The following is a 24440-nucleotide window of genomic DNA, read 5'->3' on the forward strand; positions in this document are numbered from 1 at the left end:
TGAGGATGCTGTGTATCCCAGCCAGGCCAGACTCTGCTTCCTGCCCCATTGTCTCCTGGTTATTATCTCTGAATGACGGTATATGCAGGGGAGGGAGGGACAGAGTTGATGTGTGGGAGTGATGGAGGGAACTCTGTCCTGATTGCCTGGGAGAGCAGATTTCATTTTCCCCCTATTGCTTTTTAAGGCTTCCTAATTACTCTAGAGAACATTTACTACTTGTGTAATACAATAAAAAATTTTAAAAAGTACCACTCCTTCATTTATGAGACAGATTTAAGATCGGAATCCAACTTTAAGTCTCTGAGCAGGATTTGGTCAGCAGGACAGGTAAGAAGTATCCTTCCTCCTTTCTTACGGCAGATTCTAGGGTCCTGAGCCCTGGGTTGGTTTTCTTAGTCCCAGTCCATCTGCCTTATTATTTATGGGGTTTCTTCCCAAGTCTGTCCTCAGCTCATCCCTCAGCCTCTGACTAGTGTTGTGAGTTTTTACCTTTTTAAAAATGACATCAAAGAGTGGTATTTGAATGCCTGTTTTTGCCATTGAAAAAAAAAGTGTGGTAAAATACAGAAAGTTTGCCATCCCAACCACGTTTAAGTATACAACTTGGTAGTGTTGAATACATTCATATTATTGTGCGATCAGTCTCTAGAACTCTTTTCATCTTGCAGAACTGAATTCATTAAACAATCACTCCCCACACCTGATCCCCCTGCCCCTCGCAACCACTGTTCTACGTACACTTTTCTTGAAATTCACCATCTCTGAAAGTCCCAATGGTCCTTCATTCGTTCGGCACAGCTTTAATGAGCACACCCTCCTAGACTGTGTTCTAGTTTTAGGGACGGAGCGCTGAACAAAGGCAGTATTATCCCTGTTTTCAAGGAGCTGACTTTCTAGAGGGAAGAGTAGAGCAGACAGTGAACAGATAAACACAGTGAGTTCAGATGGTGTAAGAGCTGTAGGAATAAACCGGTGTGACGAGTGCCTTGGCAGTGCTGCTTTGGCCAGCCAGGTCCCCAGGGGCCTCTCTGAGCACGTTACGTTTGAACTGACCCCTGGATTTTCAGGGGAAACCCCCTCCCTTGTGTAGAGGAACCGGAGGATGGTGGTCTGAGCAGGGAAACAGCCCTCACAAAGGCTCTCGTGTGTTTGAGGAATGGAAAAACACACAGCCTAGCTGGAACCTCGTCAGTCCCAGGGAGAGAACTGGGCAGCTAAAAGCCAGGCCTTCAGACTGTGTTCCGGTTGCAAGGAGGAGCCACTTGAGGCTTCTAAGCAGCAGATTTCTGTGCTCTAACACTTGGCATTAAAAAAAAAAAAAAAGTTTTGCATAGCATATGCTTGGGTTGGGTAAGAATGCAGAGGCTACCCAACACTCACAGGCACGTCCACAGCCCTCTCACCTGCCTCTGTTACTTCATTTCCATCAACAAAATATTCCTCCAGGTGTTAAAAGTTAGGGATACCTGTAGCTCTTCCTTGGAGTAAATCCAGTGAAAAGGCTGAGGGCTGTGATTACTTATGGATGGAATATCTGAGATGCAGAAGGGGAGCTGAGTTCTAGCTCATGCGAGGTGGTCTGCTCTGGAGCCGACCTTTTCTTCATCACTCACTCCTACTCTTAGGTTGAGAACAAACTCTCCAGACTCAGCTGAGTTTGAGACCTGTTCTGACTCCATTGGCAGCATTGCCATCTACTTCCGATGACTCCTGCCCCACTTAGTAAGCATATACAACTCTTCTGTCATAATCCATGATTCTTAAAAAATCAACAGGAGAGGTAGCAAGTCTTTTTTTTTCTCCCTAAGCATTGAAAGAAGATCAGAAAGATGCTTTATGAACACTAATCTGGTGACCCCAAAGTGTTTTTGCTAGAATGGCATGACCACATCCATCCTTAGTGGTGGGACTTCCTGACGCTGGCCACCCTGGCCACCTCTAATGATGGGGCAGTGTCATGTGGTCACACTACAGGCGTCTTTTCTCCACTGTGGTCATTGTGTCAGCTGACATTCAGACTGCTTTTTGAGCAGCCTGTAGCTGAGAAAGTTCAACCTTTGTTTTTTATTATAAATATTTAAAAGTATTCTTCAAAAGTTCAAAAGTAAAAAAACCCATTTAAAAAAATAGGACCTTGGGAAAAAGTGAATTCTATCTGTCCAAGGACAGGGAGAGACAGCCTTTGGTGGTTTGGATATGGCTGCGATGCAGAAATTAGTTTATAAGTAGGTGATCTGGTTTTGCTCATGTCAGTATTGTAGCCAGTGAGGTTTATCTGAGGTGCAATTATTGTTACTTGAAAACTTTTCCCAATGCCCTGCCACGATGACTTGAAATATAGTCAGCATTGGCAGCTTGTGACAGTCTCCACAGAGAGAAAAATAAACAGATGATCTGAATCTACACTTGGTATGCCCTTCAGATCAAGTTCCACTTAAATCCAGCACGGTCTCCTGAAAATTGGGTCCCCTTCAGGTCAGGCTCCTTCCACAGTGAGATACGGAGATTTCTTGAGCTCTAAATGTGTAATTTGGAAAATACTTGGCATCATTCTAGGTCTTTATTTCAGAAAGCATCCTGGGATGGCACGGGCCCAAGTCACATTCCACAGAGCAGCTGAAAAATGGGACACTTGGCTCTTTGCCATCCGCCAGTTCCAACATAACCTGGGCCATTTTACCAAACTCCTCTGAGGACGAACAGACCTTCCCGCCGGAGCCGGAGGTAAGCTCGCCGTCCTCTCCTCGCACTGCCGCGGCTTGTGTTGGCGCTTGTTTGGAAATAGAGGAATTATATTTGTAACTTGCTCCTCTCTTGGTTTTAAGAGGAGACTCACACTGTGAAGCGGAAGCATTGCCCGGAGAGACAAAATCAGCTCTGCGCTCGCCGGGCACTTCTGGTCCTGTGCCTGGCAGCTGCCGTGGGCAGACTGTGATCCTCCCCACGGGGCGTCTCCTCTTTCCCTGAAATGGGAGTCACTGTAACGTCAAGGGGGAGAAATTGGAACACAGCCGTTAACCGTGATGCCTGTTGAGGCGATGGGAGCAGTTACAATATATCCCCTGGATGATGGCTTCTCCGTGTGGTTGTGCTCACCTCAGCTCCTGCCTCACACGCTCGATTCCTGCATGCTGCGGAGCCGGGCTAGGCCCGGGGGCAGTGGCTGGGACTCTCCCCCTAGGCGGTGCCCTGCAGCCCAGGTCCAGGCTGCGGGTACCAGGGAGGAGCGGCCCCGCAGACCTTAGTGGCCAGCCAGGCCCCTGCCGGCTCCGTGGAGCCCGTCATCTGCCCGCACGATGCTCCTTGACTAGCCGTGCCTCCGAGTGGCAGCTGGAGGGAAGCAGGTGCTGCCTGCCTCTTGTCAGTTTCCCCTTGTGTCACGCGTAGATGTTTGTGTTTTCTCTTTTGATGCACGTGTCCTGGTGACATGATCTCGTGAACCGGGCTGGGACCTCCTTTCGCCATAGGTTGTTCTTGAATTTCCATTGAAATTGCTTTAGCTTGGAAACTGTAGAACACCCCCAAATCTATTTCGTAAGGTTGAAAGCCCCAAGGCAGCTTCTTCCATCAAATGGTCTTGATGATCCATTGAAATTGTTCCCCAAGCTTTACGGGATTATAGGCTCTGATGGTGCCTTGGTGGTTTGGGTCTTATAGAGGCAGGATCAGCCCCCTGCAGGTATTCCGTTAGCATCTCTAAGGTGCCTTTGCAGGGTATGAAACCACAGGGGAGGTGAGATTTTGAAGTGCATTTGCCTCACCTGTACACGGAGTTTCAGGTGGAAAACACTTGGAGCTGATGTGTTTGTGCATTGGAAGGTAATTTGGTGACTGGGAGAGGTCGGAGCCTTGTTGTCACCTAGCTGTTTGGAAAGACTGGGGGGGTGACATTTGAGGATGGGTGCTTCCCTGCTAAGGGGTTAACAATACAGTCCCTACCATCCCCTTGGAAGGGGACCTATGGGAGTTCACGCCATAATATACATGCTTATATATATTAATATATATATTAAGATATATTAATATATCTTGCTCTGGAGAGAAATTAAAGAAGAAGTTATTAGATCTTTAGAGATAATTGTTTAGCTCCTCCTTCCTCCCAGTACAGTAACGGGCAAAACCTAACAGGAGCTGTAACCTAATCAGTTTATCATTTGGACTGGCGAGCGTCCCCATTCTGAGTCCTTCGTAGTGTTTCTTTCACTTTTCCCTCACGTGCTTCCTTTAACCCTAAAGTTTGAGAGCCCAGATCTGTTCTTTTTATAGAAAATTGTTGCCCACTTTGCTTTGCTGATTAGTAGCATTGGCAGAAGATAGTATATAATTGTCTATGAGAAATAACTAGCTCCCAAGTTCAACTTCTTAAAAAATACCTTGAAGGAGAAGAACTAGGGAGAGCTTTTTTTTCCCTCTTAAGTTAGGAACAGTCATTAATTTCTGGTTGTCATTTTGGCTCTTACTCCCTTTGTCAGAGAATTAGAAGATAATGTCTGGGAGGAAGGTACATCTCGGTGGTAGAGCACATGCTTAGCATGCACGAGGTCCTGAGTTCAATACCCAGCACCTCCATTAAAAATACATATATAAATAAATAAATCTAATTACCCACCTCCCCCCCATAAAAAGAGAATTGAAAAAAGGAAACTTAAAAAAAAAAGATAAAAGAAGATACTGTCTGGAAATCCCTTAGAGCAGTGAGAGACTTCTGGGGTGTGAGGGTGCATGATGGTTTTCTGAGAAGGAAGGATTAGAGTTCTTTTGCAAAAAATTCCCTCATTTTTTCCACTGACAACTCTGGTAGATGATTCTCGCAGCCCAATAGCTAGTGTTGGTTGGAATTTCTTTATTTTAGGCCGTTGTGCTTTGTCACATTTTTTCCCTTTGTCAAGGATTTGAAGAAACTAGCAGTAGCCACACAGTAGTTTTCCTTTCAGAAAAAGGAAAATGTTTCCTTTCCTCCTTTTTACAATTTGGAGACATAACCCAAGAAGGAGTGAAGTGAAATTCCAAAAGGCTAAAAATTCCTCAAGAGAAGTTTCCTTGTCCCTTTTGATGTAGAGAATACAGTTACTCTGTGAGTGATCATTGGGAGACTAAGGATTGTGGTACTTTAGCTGAATAAACTGTTTTCTTCGGGTTTATTGTTTTGATTATGTTAGGTCTTTAGGAGCATAAATTGGGGGTATAAAAGGTACCTCAGTCTGGTGTGTGTATTTTTTTTTAAATAGCATCAAGCAATCAATCTGTTTCTCATTGGACACAGACTGGGTGTCCTACAATTTAACTCAATTCTGATACTGTCTACCTGGAGATGTCATCAGATCCCACGGGTTAAGGACTGCCCCGCCAAGCCCCTGCCAACTTCAGGTACCAACCACGAATCCAGGTTGTCACCCATGCTTCCGAGTCATCCAGCTGTGGACTAGGGGTTCCCATGACCTCCTCTTCAGGTTTGGTGAATTTGCTAGAGTGGCTCATAGAACCTAGAGCAAAATGTACCAGTTTATTACAAAAAGACGTAATTCAAGAGCAGATGGAATTGATGCCCAGGGCAGGGTCTGTGGGAGGGGGCGGGAGCCTCCATGACCTCTCTGAACCCATCACTCTCCCCCCACTTCCACCTATTCACCACCCAAAAGTTCTCTAAACCCTGTGCCTCTGGGGTTTTATGGAGGCTTCATTACAGAGGCATGACTGACTACATTCTTGGCCACTGGTGATTTAACCTCCAGCCCCTCTCCCCTCCCCAGAGGTCAGGGACTGGGACTGAAAGCTCCAACCCTCTAATCACAGGGTTGGCTCCACTGTCTCCCATCCTTAGGTGACCAAGGGGCTTTCCTAAAGCCACTCATTAACAAGACAAAATACACCTTTATCTCTCTCAACTCTTAGGCCTAATTCCAGAATTTCCACAGAGGAAATTCTGACCTCTGTGCCAGAAATGGGGACAAAAAGCAAATATACATTTCTTGTCATAAATCACAGTATCACACTCCCCTCCCCTGGTTCTTGCTTACCATGAAATAACATACAGATGTCTGGAAAATGAATGCATTTTCAAGCTTAATCTGTTTAATTCCCCAAAGAGTAGAACTCAAAGACCAGCATGTTTTTAACACACAAGTTAGAAGAGAATTGTGGTTGGCTCTGTTATCAAAAGCAGTGATCTCAGAATTATATTCTGTTGGGGCTGGAACTAACTAAATGTGAAAATGAGATATTCTCCCATAATGAAATGAGTTAAGCTCTTGGTTTTCCCTGTTGGTAGACCAATATTTCAACTCTTACCACTGTTTGAAATGCAAGTTTAGACTGGAAAAGGTTTTTTTTGTGCTTTTGTTGTTGAAGAAGGCCTTGCTTCAGGACAGAGGGACAGTGGGCCGGCTCTCTGGACCTCCGCCAACTGTCTGGATTGGAATCCTAACAGCTCAACTGGACATCCCAGGCTTTCCCAAGGCGACGTCCCTAGATGCATGACAGTTTTATCAGTGTGCTTGTGTGAGGTTTGGGAGCTGGAGACCAGATTCCTTCTGCTGGTGCTGCTGGCAGATGTGAGTGTTGGAGGCATTTGTTGTGACCAGAGTCACTGTCCTAGGGTCTCAGTCCCCACTGGGTTGGCGTGAGAGACTGTGGTGGCAGGAGCCGTGGTATCTTCTAGACACTTGGATCAAGGCTGCCTGCAATGATGTGCTCCTGTGTTAAATCTGAGGGTGGGGCAGTATAGCTCAGTGGTAGAGTGTGTGCTTAGCATGCATGAGGTCCTGGGTTCAATCCCCAGTACCTCCATTAAATAAATAAGTAAGTAAATAAATAAACCTAATCCCCCCCCACCAAAAAAATTATTTAAAAAAACCAAGAAATTTAAAACTAAAATCTAAGGGAGAGTTTTATTCCTCCAGACCAGTGATTCTGTGAGCACCTAATTCCCTTTCTGATTGAAATACCTGGAGTGGCTTCTGTTTCCGGCACCAGGTCCAGACTGGTGGGGCTGTGGGAATGAGAGAGCTGAGGGTGACGTGGGGACCATCCTGTGTGACCTCTCATGGGTCACCATGTATACCTACCTTTCTGGAGGATGTATCTGAGGGACAGAAACCTTAATTTGTCTTCAAAGTCAGGTTTACTGAGGTATAATTCAGAAATAATATGTTCTGCCCCTTTAAAATGTAATTTATCACTTCTGTACTTTGTTGAATGAGTTCCATCACTTTCCATGATTCCCTTCTGTTTAACACCCCCCCCCCCAGCCCTTGGCAATCGCTGATCTGTTTTCTGTCCATGTAGTTTTATCTTTCCCAGAATCCCTTTACGTGGAATTATGCCATTGTAGGCAGAGTCTGACTCTGTTTAGCAGCCTTGGAGATTCACCTGTGTCATTAGGTTGATTGGTAGTTCTTACTGGTGATTGGTGTCCTTTGGAGTCAGACTTTGTTTATCCACTCACCTAGTGAGGATCATTTGTAAGCTTTAAAAACTTCCTCAAATCTCCCACAGGTAAAACAGAAAAGAGGGGGCATTTAAAAATAATATTGCGTGAATCACTGGGGGCAAATACTGGGTGCCCAGAGGGAGGAGATGGAAAGTGAGTCGTGTGAACCCCTCCACTAGCACCCTCAGCAGGGGTTCATGGAGCTGGGTCTCAGGAGCACACTCAGCTCCGATCAATGCCAGGTTGACTGTTTCAGTAGAAGACTTTGCCTGGTTAATTGTCGGAATTGCAGTGGCAACAATACCATCAGGAGATCACATGCCCTACACCCCCCCAAATCTAGCAGATTCAGAAAGACTCCGCATAACGTCCTTGAGTACTGAGTACTGAGGCCTAGATCAGCATATAAGAGGGACTTTGGTTAGCTAGTTGCAGAATTTAATTTTCAAGTAATCACGTCCTAATCCCCCTTCCCCAAGGGAGGAAACTGTTTTACGATAAAGGAAAGATAGATACATAAAAGATTTAGCTGAATTTTGCCTCGAGAAGGATTTCCTCGCTCTTGGATGAATTGCCGTTTTAGCGCTGAACTTTTGAACCATTTAACAACATACAAAGCTGTCAGTTTTGAAATCCTCTGGCCTTCATCTTAAAGCCTGGGCAGTCTGTCTAATCTCCTCACCCCATTTTTATCATCTTTATTCTTCGTCAGCACAGTACTGCAGCATATAGGTAGATGTTGATTGAGCCTAAGTCAGGCATGGGATGCTGATAGATTTTTGGAGATAAGGTAACATGCAGATTTAGTCCTTTGGATAATTCTTTTGACACAAATTTTCAATCTTATGGATTCGTTTGAAATATTTGATACTTATTTGTTGGTTGTCAGCTGTTTGACCAAGGAGTGAGATGGCTAACACTTACTTATTACAATGGAAAATCACTTTATTGAGTTCTGCGATAACCCCACAAAGTTGAATCCCAGGTGGTTGCTTAGTAGGAAATGTCGTATTACATATTATATGATTATATAGTATGTAATATTATATATTATATGATGGATTATTCATTCTTTAGAGTGAAGGACATGCTGTCGTATGCTGCTACATGGATGAACCTTTAGAACATGATACTGAGTGAAATAAGCCAGTTACAGAAGGACAAATACCAGGAGATTTCACTTATACAAATTATCTCAAGTTGTCAAACTCATAGAAACAAAGTAGGATGGTGGTTGCCAGGGTGGTGGGAAGGGGGAGGGGGAGCTGCTAGTTGGTGACTGTAACGTTTCAATTGTGCAGGATGACTTGTTCTAGAGACCTGCTGTACAACAGTGTGCATGTAGTTAACACTACTGTAGTGCACACTTACACATTTGTTAAGGGGGGAGACTTCATGTGGTTGTCCTTTTTTTAATTGAAGTAGTTGATTTATAATGTTATGCCGATTTCTGATGTATAGCATAGTGATTTACATATATATATATTTCCTTTTCCTACTCTTTCATTATGATCATTACAAGGTATTGCATATAGTTGTGCAATATGTTTGTGTTTATATTATGTACAGTAATGTATATCTACAAATTCTGAACTCCTAATTTATCCCTCTCTATCCCGTTCCTCATGTGTTTTTTAATCATGCCAAAAAATGTATGACTTTCCTCTTAAAAAAAAATTAAAAAACAACAGGTCTCTTCCATTCTTCTTGCTGTTGGCTTTTTTAAAAATTACATTTTTAAAATTGAATTACAGTTAGTTACAATGTGTCAATTTCTGGTGTCTGTCCTAGTCATGCATATATATACTTATATTCGGCTATTGGCTTTTTATCCTCATGCTTGTTACTTCGTGGTGGCAGCATGACAGCTACAGTCTCGAGCATCACATGCTCACCACATCCCTTTAGAATATGGGGTGACATGAGAGCTCTTCCTAAGACTCTGTGTGTGTGGGGGAGCCGCCAGTACACTTCTCCTGTTATAGCCAGACTGGATCCTCCCCCACCCCACCCCCAGCTCTAACTCGTTGCGGGTAACTGGGTACCATGACTGCTTTAGAGTAGTCATGGGTCAGCCTTGATGGCCAAGGAAGGACGTGCTGAGTCGGGGGGGTCTCGAGTCCTAGCCCCAAACTGGATTCCTGCTAGCAAGGGGAGAAGAGGGGAAAGGCCGTTGGTAGTGACAGATAGTGTTGCTGGACCCCCAAACCTGCCCCAGGCAGACCTTTTTCCTGCAGTGCTAACCTTCAGCTTCTGTGAGGCTTTTCGAGCTCAACTGTTCCATATAGGCCAATGAGGGTAGACCTCATCTCTGATTACTCTTTGAAGACTCCAGAATATTTAGGAAGGTAACCATGGGCATCATAGATGCTCTGCAGGTGTCTGATGAATGAATGACTGTGAATGATGAGATCTGTCTGTTCGTCACTAGAGGGCGTGCTCCTCCCTGTTCTCATCTCTGTCCCTGCTCTTCCCTGCAGCTTCTGGACACCCAGCAGGAGATGTCTAACCTGTTGAGTGGCGTATGAGTTACATATGCTGCTGTGACAAGAGTCACTAACGGCCATTGTCCTGGACCTCTCTAGTCAGAGGCTCTGTCACTAATTGGTCCCTTTCTAGTCACTAGCCTTGACCTTCGTCCAGCAGGTACTAGATGGTGCCACTTATGTGTGGCATTCTTATTATAATCATTTTGTTTTATTTTAATAATTGTTTTTTTAAACAATGTTTATTTAAGGGAGGTACCGGGAATTGAACCCAGGACCTCATGCACACTAAGCACACACTACCACTGAGCTGTACCCTCCCCTCGATTATAACCTTTTTAGGTAATCTGCTGAGGACATTCCATTTAGGTCCTGACATTGTAGGAATGAGCACTGGCTTGATCTTGTGGGTTTTTGCTTCTTCCCTTCTGGCTGTTGGCCTGGAGGGAAAATAGTCCATCCATTGTGCAAACATAGGGTATACGCCCTGGAGCCACCAGACCCTCAGCACTGATTAGAAATCAGAAGGATCGAGTTTGTTGCTTGTGCTTCAAAATATACTGCTCCCTTGTAAGTCTGCTCTGGTCGCGGTATAGTAAGGTAGGAATTATTCATCTGCTCAGTTGTTTGTTCATTCATCAAACATGCATTGAGCGACTGTCTGCTGGACACTGAAGGGAGGACTCCTTAGTTCAGCAAATTCATATGTTGAACCCCCAGTAGGACTGCATCTAGGAGTTGGGGTCCTTAGGAGGCAGTTGAGGTTAAATGAGGTCATAAGGCTGGGGCCCTAGTCCAATAGGACCATAATCTTATAGGAGGAGGAAGAGGCAGAGATGTCTCTCTCACTCCATCTCGTCTCTGTGAGGACACAGACCTCTCTCCTGGTCTGTAAACCAGGAAGAGAGCCTTTACCAGAACCCAACCCTGCTGGCCCCCGCCCCCACCCGATCTTGGACTTCCAGCCTCTAGAACTGTGAGAAAACAAACTCCTGGTGTTTAAACCCACCCAGTCCAGGGGGTTTTGTTAGCCTGAGCTAAGACACTCAGCTTATTCACGCCAGGCTTTTATTTTTCACAATAGTTGTAATTTTTTTTTATATCTTGAGATTAGAAGCGGGAGAAAAGGGTTTTTAGCCAAGTGACGTTTCCAGGCTGGTTTGCCCACACTGCCTAGCTGCTGGTGGTCTGTGGCTGCGAGTCTGCCTGTGGCCAGTGGCGGTTGAGATGCGTGGAACCTGGAGAGGTATTTCTGCAGTGCTCTGATAGGATGTGATGGTTGTGCTTCTAGTGGCTGAGAGCTCCTTTCTGCCCAAAAAAGCATTTTTCTGCCCCCCTTCCTTCTCTTAACAAATTGGCAGCAAATGTAACCATCGCACGCAAACCTAAGCCCTGTGAGAATTTTTCAAGGGCTGCTTGGACTTGGTTTCTGGCTGTGTTAGCGAGCTCTCCAAATACAGGGCATGGTGGTATAGCTCCCTGTGCAGCTTTGGGGGCCTCGTTTCAGTTCAAGCTACTTTTCCAAAGACTAGTGTCTCCCTTCATTCCCTTTCCTTCCTTCCTCTCTCCCTTTTCATGGATGATAACGGGAAGTTTTGTTTTCTTGGCTGGTATTGCTTTTATGAGAGAGAGGTGGAGTAGAGTGGGAGGTCTCCGATCCCTTCTCAGGGGCCGGGAGGATGTGTCTGGGGCTTCCTGTGGATTCAACACTGGAACAGGCTAGTCTGCAGGGAGCCTTAGGGAGGGTCACTGTGTTGCCTCCCACCCCTCCCCTCCCCCCAGGCCAGTGTGGCTTTGTGACATAAACACCCACCAGTGTTGGGACATAGCCACCTTGGACTTGCCACTTGGGAGCTGGAGCCATATGAAAAATATCAGCTCCAAGTGGAAAAATCTCTTCTATCCCGCACTCATTCCCAAAGGATTAAGCGCTTTGAAACTGGTGAATGAAAAGGGCTTAAAACACTGCAGCGTGTTGTATGGGTTCCCCCCCTGTCCTCCTCCCCCTCATCCTTCTCCTCTTTCTCCTCTTCTTCCTCCTTTTCCTCCTCCTCCTCTTTGCCTTCCTATCAGTCCTGTGGCCACGAAGGGAGAAAGTCAGATCTGAACCAGAGGCGAAGAGTTGAAGAGATTGTAGTGAAGTGGTATGATACTTTTCAGTATTCTATGGGTTGGGGGTATTTATTCACTTCCTATAAAGGTGAGTCCAGCTTTCAGAGTTCCCTCCGCTTTCCCCCCTGCCTGCCCAGCCCATGAAATTAGACCAGTAGAAACGAGCTTTTCACCATCTGTCTGGCTCACATTTTTATTTGCCCACGATGGTTAACTCTTGTCCAGGTGACGTATATGCTGCCTCCGATGATGCTCACTTTCCTAAGATGAAAAGTCAGTGCTCGGAGAGTGATGATCTGCGGGAAGGATGTTACAGAAGAAAAGAGGAGAATCTTTTCTACCATACCCTTCGGGCTTTGCCCCTTATGCTCCTATCACTTTTGTGAAGTGAATTGAGTTTTGTAGATAGATTATGGTGCTGGGCAGGGGCTTCCTCGGGGGGGTATATGGGGGATATACATGTAATTATACATTTTAAAATTTTTGGTCACGGTGATAGGGAAGGTAGATGGTGTGTGGGTGGGAAGGAGGTGGGGAGAGATGAGAACTGAGGAATTGGCTAAGTTCTGGGGGGCGATTTCACTCCCGCTGGATGTAGGACTTAGCCAAGCCTCGGACACTTGAACATACTTTACCAGGAGCTGCTTGGCCATGCATCCTGCCCCCAGTCACCCAGGGACCAAAGCTTTTCCTGCCCCGCAGATATTAGAGCAGCAGGGGCCAAGCTGGTGGGCTTTGTGAAGTGACAGGTGCAGTCAGGTGTCATGTAACACCCTGTCACCACCATCTTTTTCCTCCTCTGATGACATTTCATAGCTGTCACTCCCCCAAAGTCCTGCCCCCTCTCTCTGCCATTCACTGTCTGCAGCCAGCTCAGCAGACACTGGGCTGTCCGTACATCACACGTGGCTGCCTTTATCGGCCATGGTAATAATCCCAGCAGATGATCTCATCACAAATAAGTGTAAGGAGAGTGGCAGAAATATAGCCATTTGGAGGAAAAGGAAACCATAACTTTTTTTGGAAATGAAATTAAAGCGAATGGAGAACAGTGTATCAGTTCTTAAAACCATGGAAATGTTCTTCACATGGCCCCGAATCTCTATTCACATTTTTCTTGATCTCATCAGAATTGCTTTCCTTTAAAGAGAATAAGAAATGTATGGAACTTTACTGTTTTGTAGTTACTTCTTTTCTAATTTTTTTTTTTTTTTGGTGGAGAGGTAATCAGATTTGTTTATTTATTTTAATGGAGGTACTGGGGATTGAACCCAGGTCCTCATGCATGCTAAGCATGCATTCTACCACTGAGCTGTACCCTCCCCTGCTGTTTTGTACTTACATTTAAAGTAACTTTGCAAGAGTATCAGGTCTTCTTATAGCACATATTTAGTATTTATTTCACCTTAGGAGTTTGAAAGAGCTTGATGGGTTATTCTGGAAAAGGAACCACTCCATGAATGACATTATTTTTTGGAAAATGTGTTTCAGATTCCAAATATCTTTTCAGTGGCTGGTACACTAAAATGTAGGGCCAGCTTGTAGTTCTGTCCTAAAAAAAGAAACATATTATGTAATTCAGGGAGAAAACAACTCCTTTGGGGAAAGTGAAGTTTTTCTCATCCTAGACTGAAACCGAGTTCATGTACTGAAATGAGAAAAGAAATGCAAGCAAGAGAAAGGCCCCCTTTATGTTTCATTACAATGAGATTTTAGAGCTGAGAACTTTATTTAGAAGGGGATTTCACCTAGCTCTTCCCATGGTGAGAAGATACCCGCCCGTTGTAGGGGTTGCCCTGTGAGGTCAGTGGTTCTTGACCAGACGAGTGCAGAAGGGAGGACAGGTGTCGTGGTGGGTACCTCCTGAACCTTAGCAGGAAGCCTTTATGGCATCACAGTGCTCATCTCACAAAAGCAGGTGTTTTTGTTTGTTTGTTTGTTTTTTTGCACACAGATGTCTTGAAGAAGGCATCGGTAGAACATATGATACAACGGGATCTCTCAGTCTTTTTTAATTATTTTATAGATACTGTGGCTGTTGAGAGGAGTAAAAACGTGTTTCAGAGTCGAAGGGGTATTTTGGAGAGGCACCATTAAGTGCTGGCATTCCCCCATCATAGGAATGAAGCCAATACTCTCTCTTCTCTTGGACATTTTGGTCGAGGGTAGATGTCAGTTTAAGCCGTCCCTTGATGGGGGATCAGCATGATGCGTCTCTGAGGTCCCCGTTGTGCAGGCTGACGCACAATGGACCCCAGCTCTTTACTTACTGTCTGTGAGAACGTTGGCATGTGAATTATTAATGGTAACAGTGATCGTGGTAATTTTCTGATGGAAATGCCATGAGGCTTAGATGAGAAGGTGTATTGTCAGTGTTCCACTCAGTGCCGGCCACAAAGTGAGTACTCAGGAGTCTAGGTCAGTCCTTATTCGAATTCAGTCCTTGGACCTGCCTACCTTGTCCCTGTTTGTAGATATGACATTGAGAAACCCCTTTGAGTATTTGTTGTTCTGCTATTCTGGTTTCTTTAGTGAGATGCACATCTCTTTTGTCATCTTCCAAAAGGGTAGTCCAGGTGTACATGATGACAAAGGTCTTTATTTATATGATGGGGCATGATTTACAAAGGGCTTCCGTTCCTGACTTTTTCAAATATGGTTTCTCCAGATGTAGCTGGATTTAAGGTTTTAGAATTTAAGAATCACGAAGGCAGTTGTGCTGTACTGCAGGTGTCTTGCCTGGCTTCTCTCCAAGGAAGCCCTAAAATCAGCCAGCCAGTTGGCAGGGTGAGCCCAGGTGGCCGGACATCTCTAAGACAGACTGCCCAGGTGGGCTGATTTTCACAGCATACCCCAGCTTTGCCCACCAAGGGCAGTGTGGAGTGTAGAGAAATAAAGGAAATAGTAGGAAGGTCGTATTAGCCTCCTATTGCTGCTGTAACAAATGGCCACAAATTTGTTACAGCTTAAGGAAACACAAATTTATCATCTTACAGTTCTGTATGTTTGAAGTCTTACACAGGTCTCGGGGCTAAAATCCGGGTGTTGACGGGACTGTGTTTTATCCTGGAGGCTCTAGAGGAGAACCCATTTCTGTGGCTTTTCCAGCTTCTAGAGGCTGCCTGCATTTTTTAGCTTGTAGCCCCTTCGTCCATCTTGAGGGCCAGGAACACTGTATATCTTTGACTCTGGTTCCACAGTCCCGTGTCCCTCTGGCTTCTCTCTTCTGCCTCCCTCTTTGATTTTTAAGGACCCCTGTGGTTATGTTAGGGCCACCCAGAAAATCTGGGACGATCTCCCTTTTTGAAGATCAGCTAATTAGCACCCTAATGCCCCGTTGCCTTGTAACGTGCCATAGTCCCTGTCCAGGGGATTAGGACTGGGCATTTTCTGTCCGTTATTCAGCCTCCCACAGTAGGTGAGTTGGTCGGCCATCACCAGGTACATTGGATATACCATGGAAATCAAACTGGGATCGACTTCTGGCTTGAAAGAGAGCCATTCGATAGAATTGCTCCCTTTGAGGAAAGCAGTCGGCTCAGCTGAGTGGGTTGCGGGGAGGAGTAACTGGCTTGGCTGTTTGCACGCTGTGAAACTTTCCCCAACCTGCTTTCCCCAGCCTGCCCCTGCGCCTCAGCCCTCCACCCCCTCTCACAGCTCCCAGGAGCCTGAGAATTAAGCTACACATGGACTGAGAAGTCATCTTTGACGGTGCATGTGGTTCATACGTGGCAGTGGGAGGAGGAGGACTTGAAAAATTATAGTGAAACAACAGAATTGTTGCATAAAAATGCAGCCTAGGATTTGTAGGAAGTTGGAAGTACAAGTCCACTGTTTCTACTTTCCCTTCCAGTGCTTCCTCCTACAGGGAGTGGCTGTGTCTCCTCTGAGGGTCTGTTTGTGTAGTGAATATATATACTGTAAAAAGTTTTACAACAATGGAATCACATTATAATGTGGCTCTTTAATTTTAAATTTAACAGTGTACCTTAGGTTCCTTCCCTTGTCAGTGTATAGAGATTGTTTGCGTTCCTTTTAACAGCTGCAAAGCATTCAGCTCTGGGAACACGTCATAATTCATGGGATCGTGCACTTAGTGTATTTAACCAGTCATTTATTTAACCAGACTCTACAATTGTCCGGTTTTCTTTTGCAAATAGTGCTCTACCCATATTTTGCACACTTACGCAGATATATCTTATACAGGGAAACTGTCAAGCTGTGGAATTTGAGTGGAATTCAGCCAACACACGTGGGAATTTAAAATTTTGCAAAGTATTACCAAATTGCCCTCCAAGACCGAGCCAATACTCCCACAGCCATGTGTGAGGGCTGCTATTTTCTTGTTTTTGGTGTGTTTTTTTGCCATTAGGAATGACTAGCAAGGTCCTATTTTCTTACCAGTGTTGCTTTTTTTTTTTTTTTTTTTAAGAAAAATGGTATCTTGTTTAATTTCTATTTTTATAATTATGAAGGAAGTTGAAAATAGGTTTCACATATTTATTTGCCATTTGTGTTTCTTGTTTTGAATGTCTTGTTCACAGCCTTTGCACGTTTTCCAATTCAGTTGGACTTTCTAATGAATGTTGTATAAGAATTCTTTTGTGGGGGTGGGTATAGCTCAGTGGTAGGGCATGTGCTCAGCATGCATGAGGTCATAGGTTCAATCCCCAGTACCTCCATTAAAAATAAAGAATTCTTTTTATATTAAGCCAATTAGTTCTTCATAGTGGGGGGTGGAATATTTTGTCCACTTCCTGGGTGTACTTTTGGAGGTAAGAAGTGATGACCACGGTCGCTGTTACAGTCACCACTAAAATCTTTCCCCATAAGGGATCTCTTGGCTTGAATCGGCTTGGAAGTCACTTACACCCTTTCAACTCAGTGTTCACTTCAGAGGAGGCCCCAGAATTGTGTGTGTTGTGGTCCAGGCCTGCCCCTGGACATGCCACTGTGTTGCTGTGGTTGTGGTGGCTGTTGTACAGGGAGGTCCCGCACGATGGCAGTGGACATGAACCAATATGTACACTTATCCTTACCTGAAACCTTGTCCAGCGAGACTCAAGCACCCTCTCCTTGAGAGCGTTGGTTCTCCCCACACCCGTCCTCCCTGGGCCCACTTACGCTCCGAGACAGATGTCAACATGTGTGGCAACTTGTTCTCCGTTGGTTCTGGTTTGGACCCTCTGTCTCCATCCAGGGTCCAATGTTGCAGGTTTTTAAGGAGGTTTTATTCAGGATACTTAGAAATTGGAAAAAAAAAAAAACCGATAGTTTTATTTCTCAGAAATGAAGCACTTAATATTAGAAGTTAAGCTTTTTTTTTTTTTTTTTTTTTTTTTTTTTTTTTTTAGTTCTAAAGACATTGGATTATAGGATTATAGCATGATAAAATACAGTATCCAGTTAAATATCAGTTTCACCTACCATGGGGTATTTTTAAGCTCACATGAGGGATGTGTTTCATGATCATACTTTATGAATGGGCTGAAGGCTTGTTTATGAAAAGCACATTTGTCAAATGTCTACCCAAGTGACAGAAAACCTAGCTTCCAGAGTCATCATAGGGTTATATTATGCTGGAGAAATGGAAGTCCTGTGCATCAGCATGATCTTAGGGGAAAAAAAAAACCTTTAAAAGAGCCTAGGTCCTACCTGAGTCATTTACACTGTAAAATTCACTGTGCTCTTTTTGTGCTAGATATGATAGTCCCACAGTTTGGATGATTAATGGTGCTCCCCGCCCAGCGTGCCCATTACCTGAGGATGATGACAGCGGTGTCACAAGTTTCCCCTTGAAGCTTTCGTTGAATGGAGCACTTGAGAGTGGGGCAAAGCCGAGTATGATACTGTGATGGTTTTTATTTTTAAAAAGAGATGTACTTCAATTTTTAAGAATTTATTTAAGATTTCTGGGGAGAAGTAATTAGGTTTATTTACTTATTAAGTAGTATTTATTTTGGTGGAAGTTCTGGGGATTGAACCCAGGACCTTGTGCATGCTAAGCCTATGCTCTACCACTGAGCTATACCCTCCCCTCTCCCCCCTCTCCCCACCCCCGCCCTGTGGCAGTTTTTAAAGTAGGAGACATAGTGAGCCTCATTTGGATTTTATGACAGTGGAATAATATGAAAAAAATATGAATTGCGAATTACCCTCTGAGATCCCTAGGATCACTTCCCGCTTGAATAAAAGTACAGGGAAACCTTCTTTTAACATCCGTTATTGTAGTGGCTAGAAAAATGGTTGCACATAATGCAAATTAAAATCAGAGAAAATGCCAGCGCTTTGAGCCAAAATGTATTGAGTGGGATTTAGAGGTTGTAGCTTTAATGGAGGCTTATTGGGGCTTTCTCGTTGTGAAATTAAGAGCTGTGGTGCTTTTGTTTTTGGTTTCTTTCTTTTCTTTTTTAATATATATAAAACACTAGGTAGAGCCTGTTTTCCCCCAGATGCTTTTCCCTCAGTTTGTTAGTTTTTACAGAAATCAGGACATGATAGACATAAACCAGAACCTTTTAAAGAAAACTGAAAAATCTAAAACAGTCCAAGCTTTGGGTTGTTTCTGAAATTCCTAACTCTTTCTTTTCTTCTTCTTTTTTTTAAATTAATCTTTATTTTTTGGAGAGGGGTAGGGTAGGTGGTTAGGTCTTTACTTACTTATTTAATGGAGGTACTGGGAATTGAACCCAGGACCTCATGCATGCTAAGCACACACTGCCACTGAGCTGTCCCTTCCCCTTTGGTCTTCTTGTGGTACTAAATCATTGGGTCTTTTGAGAGTTTGGAGATAGTAATCCAGAAACTCTGCCCCCTTGAAGTGAAATGGCATGAATTTCCCTGATTTGGTCCTGGAAGGCTGGGATGCATCTGTTGTGTGTTGATACATGCTTGGCACACAGGAGTCCTCTGAGCACGCATGTATGGTCTGTGTGGCCCAGAGAGAGCATTATCTGCAGAACAGTTCTTAATGGGCTTGCCTTTTCCATTATTCATGATGTAGTCCCTCTTTGCCTGCAAAGAACAGTAAATGCTTTTTGCTTTTAATAACTTGTAAATCAAAACTCTCCTGTGGTTTGCAGTGCCACTGGTTATTTCCTTTGTGGTATCGTCCCCTCCCCAAATTTCCACTGGGGAGAATCAGTCAGGAATTTCCCAGTGAGAGGCATAAATGATTCAAGTGAACAGATAGAATTCCAAGTCAGAATCAAGTGACTGCTGGATGTGGTCACTGATGAAGATACAGTCGCCCTCTTCCAGTCAAAGTTTATAGCTTTCTGAGTCTGTTTTAGGGCCATCAGGTGAAATGTCCAGAACCTGATCTAATGTTGAGAAGTACAGTTTCCTTCTTTCTCTCGTACCTACACAAGATTTTTAGAAAAGTTGTCTATTTGTCCATGTTTGGATCCCAGGTACACACTGGGCACTCAGGACTGGGTTTGGAGAATCAGGAGGAGCCGGTGACACCTCTCTTGCTATGATCTTTCCTGGGTGCCAGGCCTCTGACTTTTCCGGGCTGTTCCTGGGAGCCCCCATGGCCTGTGATCACTGGGGCCGCACTTTGTCTCAAGGGCTTGCGTGCATCGGAGTTAGCCAGGGCTTCGTAACACACAGGTTCCACAGCAGGGAGGAAATGGAAAGCTGCTCACTGGGTACAGAGTTTCAGTTTTGCAAGATGAAAATGTTTTAGGAATCTGTCGCAGAACAGTGTGAATATAGTTACCACCATTGAACTGTACACTTAAAAATAGTTAAGATGGTAAAAAAAAAAAAACTTAATTGGATATGAAGTGATACATTTGTCATGACTATGCACTCAGGACTGTACATTGCACCACATATAAATTCTACTTCAGTCAAAAAATAAACATCAAAACCCAAACGTAACACAGGTCTGGGCCCCCTGTGCCCGGAACTCCTGACCTGGAGGGTCCGGGATGGGGTACAGACTTAGCATTTCTGCCAGGTTCCCAGTGATGCTGCGGCCGTGGGTCAGGGACCATGCCTTAAGCAGGCCTGATTCAGAGCTGCTCCCCGCTGCTGCTCTGCCTACCCTCATTGCTTTTTATCTCTTTTTTTTTTTTTTTCCTGTCCCTGCCTTAGAGTTCAAGCCCATGACTGTGCATAATTTATAAAAAGCAAGACAGTCTGGCAATTGGTGACATCAAGTATAAAGTCTGAAAGAACCACCAGGGTGGTACCATCGACTTCAGTCTCATTGTGTTTACTGTGTGAATAGAGGCAGTTACCATCTGCAGAATCAGAGGAAATCCATCACGCAGCACAAAGCATAAATCAGTAAGACTGTGGATACAGAAAGCCAGAATTCTGTTCTTGATGGGCATCAGTGGTTTTGATAGAAGCAAATCATAGGCAGTAGAATTCCTTTAAGTTTTTACATACAAAATCATTTTATTACTGTCGGTGACCCCCCACCCCCGATACCTCATTCTTTCATCTCTTTGTTCCTGAGGTTGTTCTTTTGTGTTCAGGAGGAATTTTAAATTTTTAAAATGATCTCTTCTCACTGAGCTTTATAGTACCAGAAAGTTAAGAAAAGATAGGAGTGGCAGTCACCTGGGAGGGACCTGGTGAAGCTGATACGTGGGGCTTTAGGGACGGAGGGACTCCTCCTGCCCTGGGAGCATCAGAGCCCACACTGGGGCACGGAGCTCTTTCTGCCGGGAAGCGACACATTGTGGGAGGCGGAGACACGAGGCAGGGGGACGTGCAGAGGGTGGAAAGTGCCGGCAGTAGAACTTGCTGCAGGGATGAGAGGATTTTCTTTGCAAACTGACCAGCGTGGCAGCCGCTAGCCACCTGCGACCGCTGAGTCTGTACAGTGTGGCTAGGGCCCCTGGACCTGAGTGTTGCCTTGGATTTAGTTTTCATTACCGTAAATAGCTACTTGTGGCGAGTGGCTACCGTGCCGGGCTGAGCAAGTCCAGAGAGTCACGTGACTGTGCTGTGGCCACTCTGGGCTGGTGACGGAGCTTTCCAGGAGAGGATGAGAGGAGAGGGGTCCGGGTGAGGAAAGCTGAGTTGGGCTGAGTGAGCGGACCATTTTCTCTGGGCAGTGGGATGGGATCGAAGACTGAACAGAGAAGCGGGTGTTCTGGGAGAATGTTCTAGTGATGCAACACAAAACGGCATGAGATGAGAGGTCCAGGGCAGATGACAGTCTGGGGAGTGTTGGGATCGTACGAGATGTGCCCGAGGCCCAGCAGGTGATGCAGAGATGAGGAAGGGGAGATTGTGAGTGGTGGGTGCTGGGGAGGTGGCCGTGAACCTGCAGACCTCAGGCCTGGGTGATGAAGAGGTTGGGGGCCAAACAGAGAAGGCAGGGTGCTGGTGGTGCCCCTCAAGGTGCATGTAGATCTGAGGGCAGGGAGGGGGGATGGGACTGGGTCTTCTTGAAATACAATGCTGCCTGCCATCTGAGTCTCCTGGACTGATTCCATGTGCAGGCACGTGGCCGGTGCCACTGCCAGCTCCACCTGCTGCTTCCAGCTCTTGTTTTTTTCTTTTTAACTGCCCGCCATGTCCCACTGCTCCCTGGGCTCCCGTGATAGCTCACGGTTGACCCCACAAATGGGAACCCAAATCAACTGCTGTCTGCGCAGCAAGGCTGTGGGTTTCAGGGGCACCGAGGCTGCGTCCTACGCCGCCTGTTCCCCTCCTCTGCCTCACACAGAGCCTGATGTGTCTGTGGATGGAACAGAGGAAGAGGGGGTGGGCGTGGGACCTTCACTGCCACACCCAGTGCACGCCAGTCTCCCTCCGGCTGGACCACTGTTGCAGTAGGCTCCCAGAATGGTGCTCAGCCCCCACCACCCCTGTGACAGTCACGCTGTAGCTTAACTAGCAGGCCATCCTCTCAGGGCCTGGGTTATAATCTTCAGTAGTTCCTCACTTCCAAAGGGAAAAGCCAAGTGTTGACCTCATTTCCTCCTTCCAGTAGCATGTCAGTGGCAGGTACTGCGTTTGTGGGAAGAGGCACAGCAGTGAGCAAAGCACAGCCTGGTTCTTGTGAGCTGACCTTCCGTGGTGGGGAGATGCAATAAATCAGTGTATGATACGACTGACTGCGTGATCAGTGCAGGGGAGTGGCAGTGATGAGGGTGGTGGGGGTGGGACGGCCAGGAAGCCGCCCAATCTGGTGATACTTGAGTAGAGATCTGAGTGGAGGGAGGAAGCCATGCACGAATCCAGGGGGAGGAAGAAGGTAAGAGCAGGTGCAAAGGCCCTGAGGTAGGCGTGTACTTTGTGTGTTTGAGGAACAGAAGGTGGCTCGTGGGGCCTGAGGTGGGTGAAGGGAGGGGGTGTGGTGGAAAGGAAGGTGAGAGAAATATTGGGCAAGATCACATTGGGCCTCGTGGGCCCCAGGAGGGACTTTGAAATTAATTCAGAAGGGAGGGGGGAGGGCTTTGAGCGTAGGAGTTATATGATCTGCTTTATGACTTAAGAGGCTGCCTGGCTGCTGTGAGGAGACACAGGCCATAGAGGAGGGGGCACGGGAGACAGGCAGGGAACGTGTTGTGGTCGTTAAGTGGGAGACGACAGTGTCTTGTGCCAGGGGGTGGAGGTTGTGAGGAGCAATTGGATTCCAGGTATAATTAGCAGGGTTTTCTGGGGGATGTGATGTGGGTGGGACGTGGGTGGGATGTGGAGTCAGGGATGGTGCCAAGGTTTTGTCTGAGTGACTGGAAAAATGAAGCTGTCATTTCCTGAAATGGAGGGTCAGTTGAAAGGAGGAGTGAGTCGAAAGGTCTGTTTTGGACACATTAAATGTGACGTGTGTATTAGGTAGTGCGTTAATTTTCTACTGCTGCTGTAACAGATTGTCGCAGGCTGATCATCTTGTAGTTCTGTGGGTCAGAAGCCTGACCACAGGTCTCACTGGGCTAACATCAGGCTTCTTCCAGGGGGCTCCAGGGAGAATCAGTTTCCTAGCCTTTTCCAGCTTTTGGAGGCTGCCTGCTCTCTTTGGCCTGTGGCCCCTTTGTCCATCTTCAAAGCCAGCAACGTTGCATCTCTCTGACCAGCTTCCGTAGGTCCATCTCCTTCTGACATCAGCCAGGAAAAAGTCTTGAATGTTAGGGATTCATCTGGATAACCAGGGTACCCTCCCTGTTTCAAGGTCATAATCACTTCTTTAAAGCTTCTTTATTATGTAAAGTAACCTTAGTCGCAGGTCCCAGGGATTAGGACGGGGACATGTCTGGGAGTCTGTAGTCCTGCCTACCACACATGGCTTGGGTTAGGGGTTTGGTGCAGGGGTTGCAGATAGGCAGTTGGACTCACAAAAGCTGGAGTTCAGGAGAGAAGGCTGACCTTGAGCTGTAAATTTAGAAGTCACCTCATATAAATGGTTTAAAGCCATGGCATCAATCAGATGGACTCTGGGAGTAAGTCTAGGCATAAAGTCAAAGTTACATACTGGCTGGGCTCAGCTAAACCTCCCTCACTATCACTCCACTCCTGCTGGAAGGGCCCCTCCTTTCTGACCTCACCACTGCTCTCGGTGAGACGCGGCCCAGAGTCCGACTCCGCACTAGCCTCTCTTGTCAGTGTCCTTCTGGCCTTGTTTGACTTGGCAGCCAGTGTCTTTATTTATTTTTTATTTCAATTTTAAAATAACAGCTTTATTGAGATGTAATTCATGTGCCGTGTTAACTCACCCATTTAAAGTGTGCCAGCCCAGGGGTTTTCAGATGCTCCCAGGGACGCGCTGTTGTCACCACAGTTAGCCTTAGGGTATTTTCATCTCCTCAGAAAAGCCTTACCTTTGGGCTGTCACCCCCATACCAGCATCCTCCCAGCTCCTGCTGGCCACTCGTCTACTTTTTGTCTTTATAGGTTGGCCTGTTCTGGGCACCTCACATAAGTAGAATCCTGTTATATGTGGTCTTTTGTGACTGGCTGGCCTTTTCATTTTAAACCTGGATTTTGTTTGTGCCTGCTCCTGTTTTCCCAATGTTTATTTCTCGATTTTTCTTCAATTTTATTCATTCAGTCCTTTAAAAATATTTTTTCCTGAGCACCTGTTGTAAAAGCAGCCTTGTCTCTCCTTGCCACATCTCCATGTCTAACGCCTGTCACTGTTGAGGCCTTACTTTGCTTTGCTTCTTAGATTTTTCAGAGCATGTGAGGACACGTGTAATAATGTGTATGTGTAACTTTTTCCGGCCTCTGTAGCTTGCCAGGGGTTGTTAGGGACGCAGACCTCTCCCTTTGTAGTTTTACTTTTCTAAATACGTCAATAAAGTATCTGTTTAAGCTTAAAAAAAAAAAGTAGCCTTGTGTCGAACTTCTAGAAATGAACCCCTGAGTGAGACAGGCTTCCAGTCATCACGGAGCTCTGATGTCGGTGAGCTGGCCCTGAGCGGCCACCGTGCTGCCCTCTGAGC

At 45.7% G+C, this 24440-nt stretch overlaps 1 protein-coding gene and 1 non-coding gene across 6 annotated transcripts in view; both read left to right on the forward strand.

The window, feature by feature from the left end:
• The window catches only part of OSBPL10 (oxysterol binding protein like 10), a 350089-nt gene that overhangs the window by 289718 nt on the left and 35931 nt on the right, over positions 1-24440 (forward strand). For all 5 annotated transcript variants that reach the window (XM_074345352.1, XM_074345353.1, XM_074345351.1 and 2 more), the window contains one exon: positions 2573-2727. In XM_074345352.1, the coding sequence (XP_074201453.1) occupies positions 2573-2727 (155 nt within the window). The remainder of the gene's footprint in view (positions 1-2572; positions 2728-24440) is intronic.
• LOC123618258 (U4 spliceosomal RNA) lies at positions 2240-2379 on the forward strand. The gene has a single exon (XR_006726675.1). It is a non-coding gene; the product is annotated as a U4 spliceosomal RNA (small nuclear RNA).

This window comes from Camelus bactrianus, chromosome 17, assembly GCF_048773025.1.
Source record: "Camelus bactrianus isolate YW-2024 breed Bactrian camel chromosome 17, ASM4877302v1, whole genome shotgun sequence".
Lineage (NCBI taxonomy): Eukaryota > Metazoa > Chordata > Mammalia > Artiodactyla > Camelidae > Camelus > Camelus bactrianus.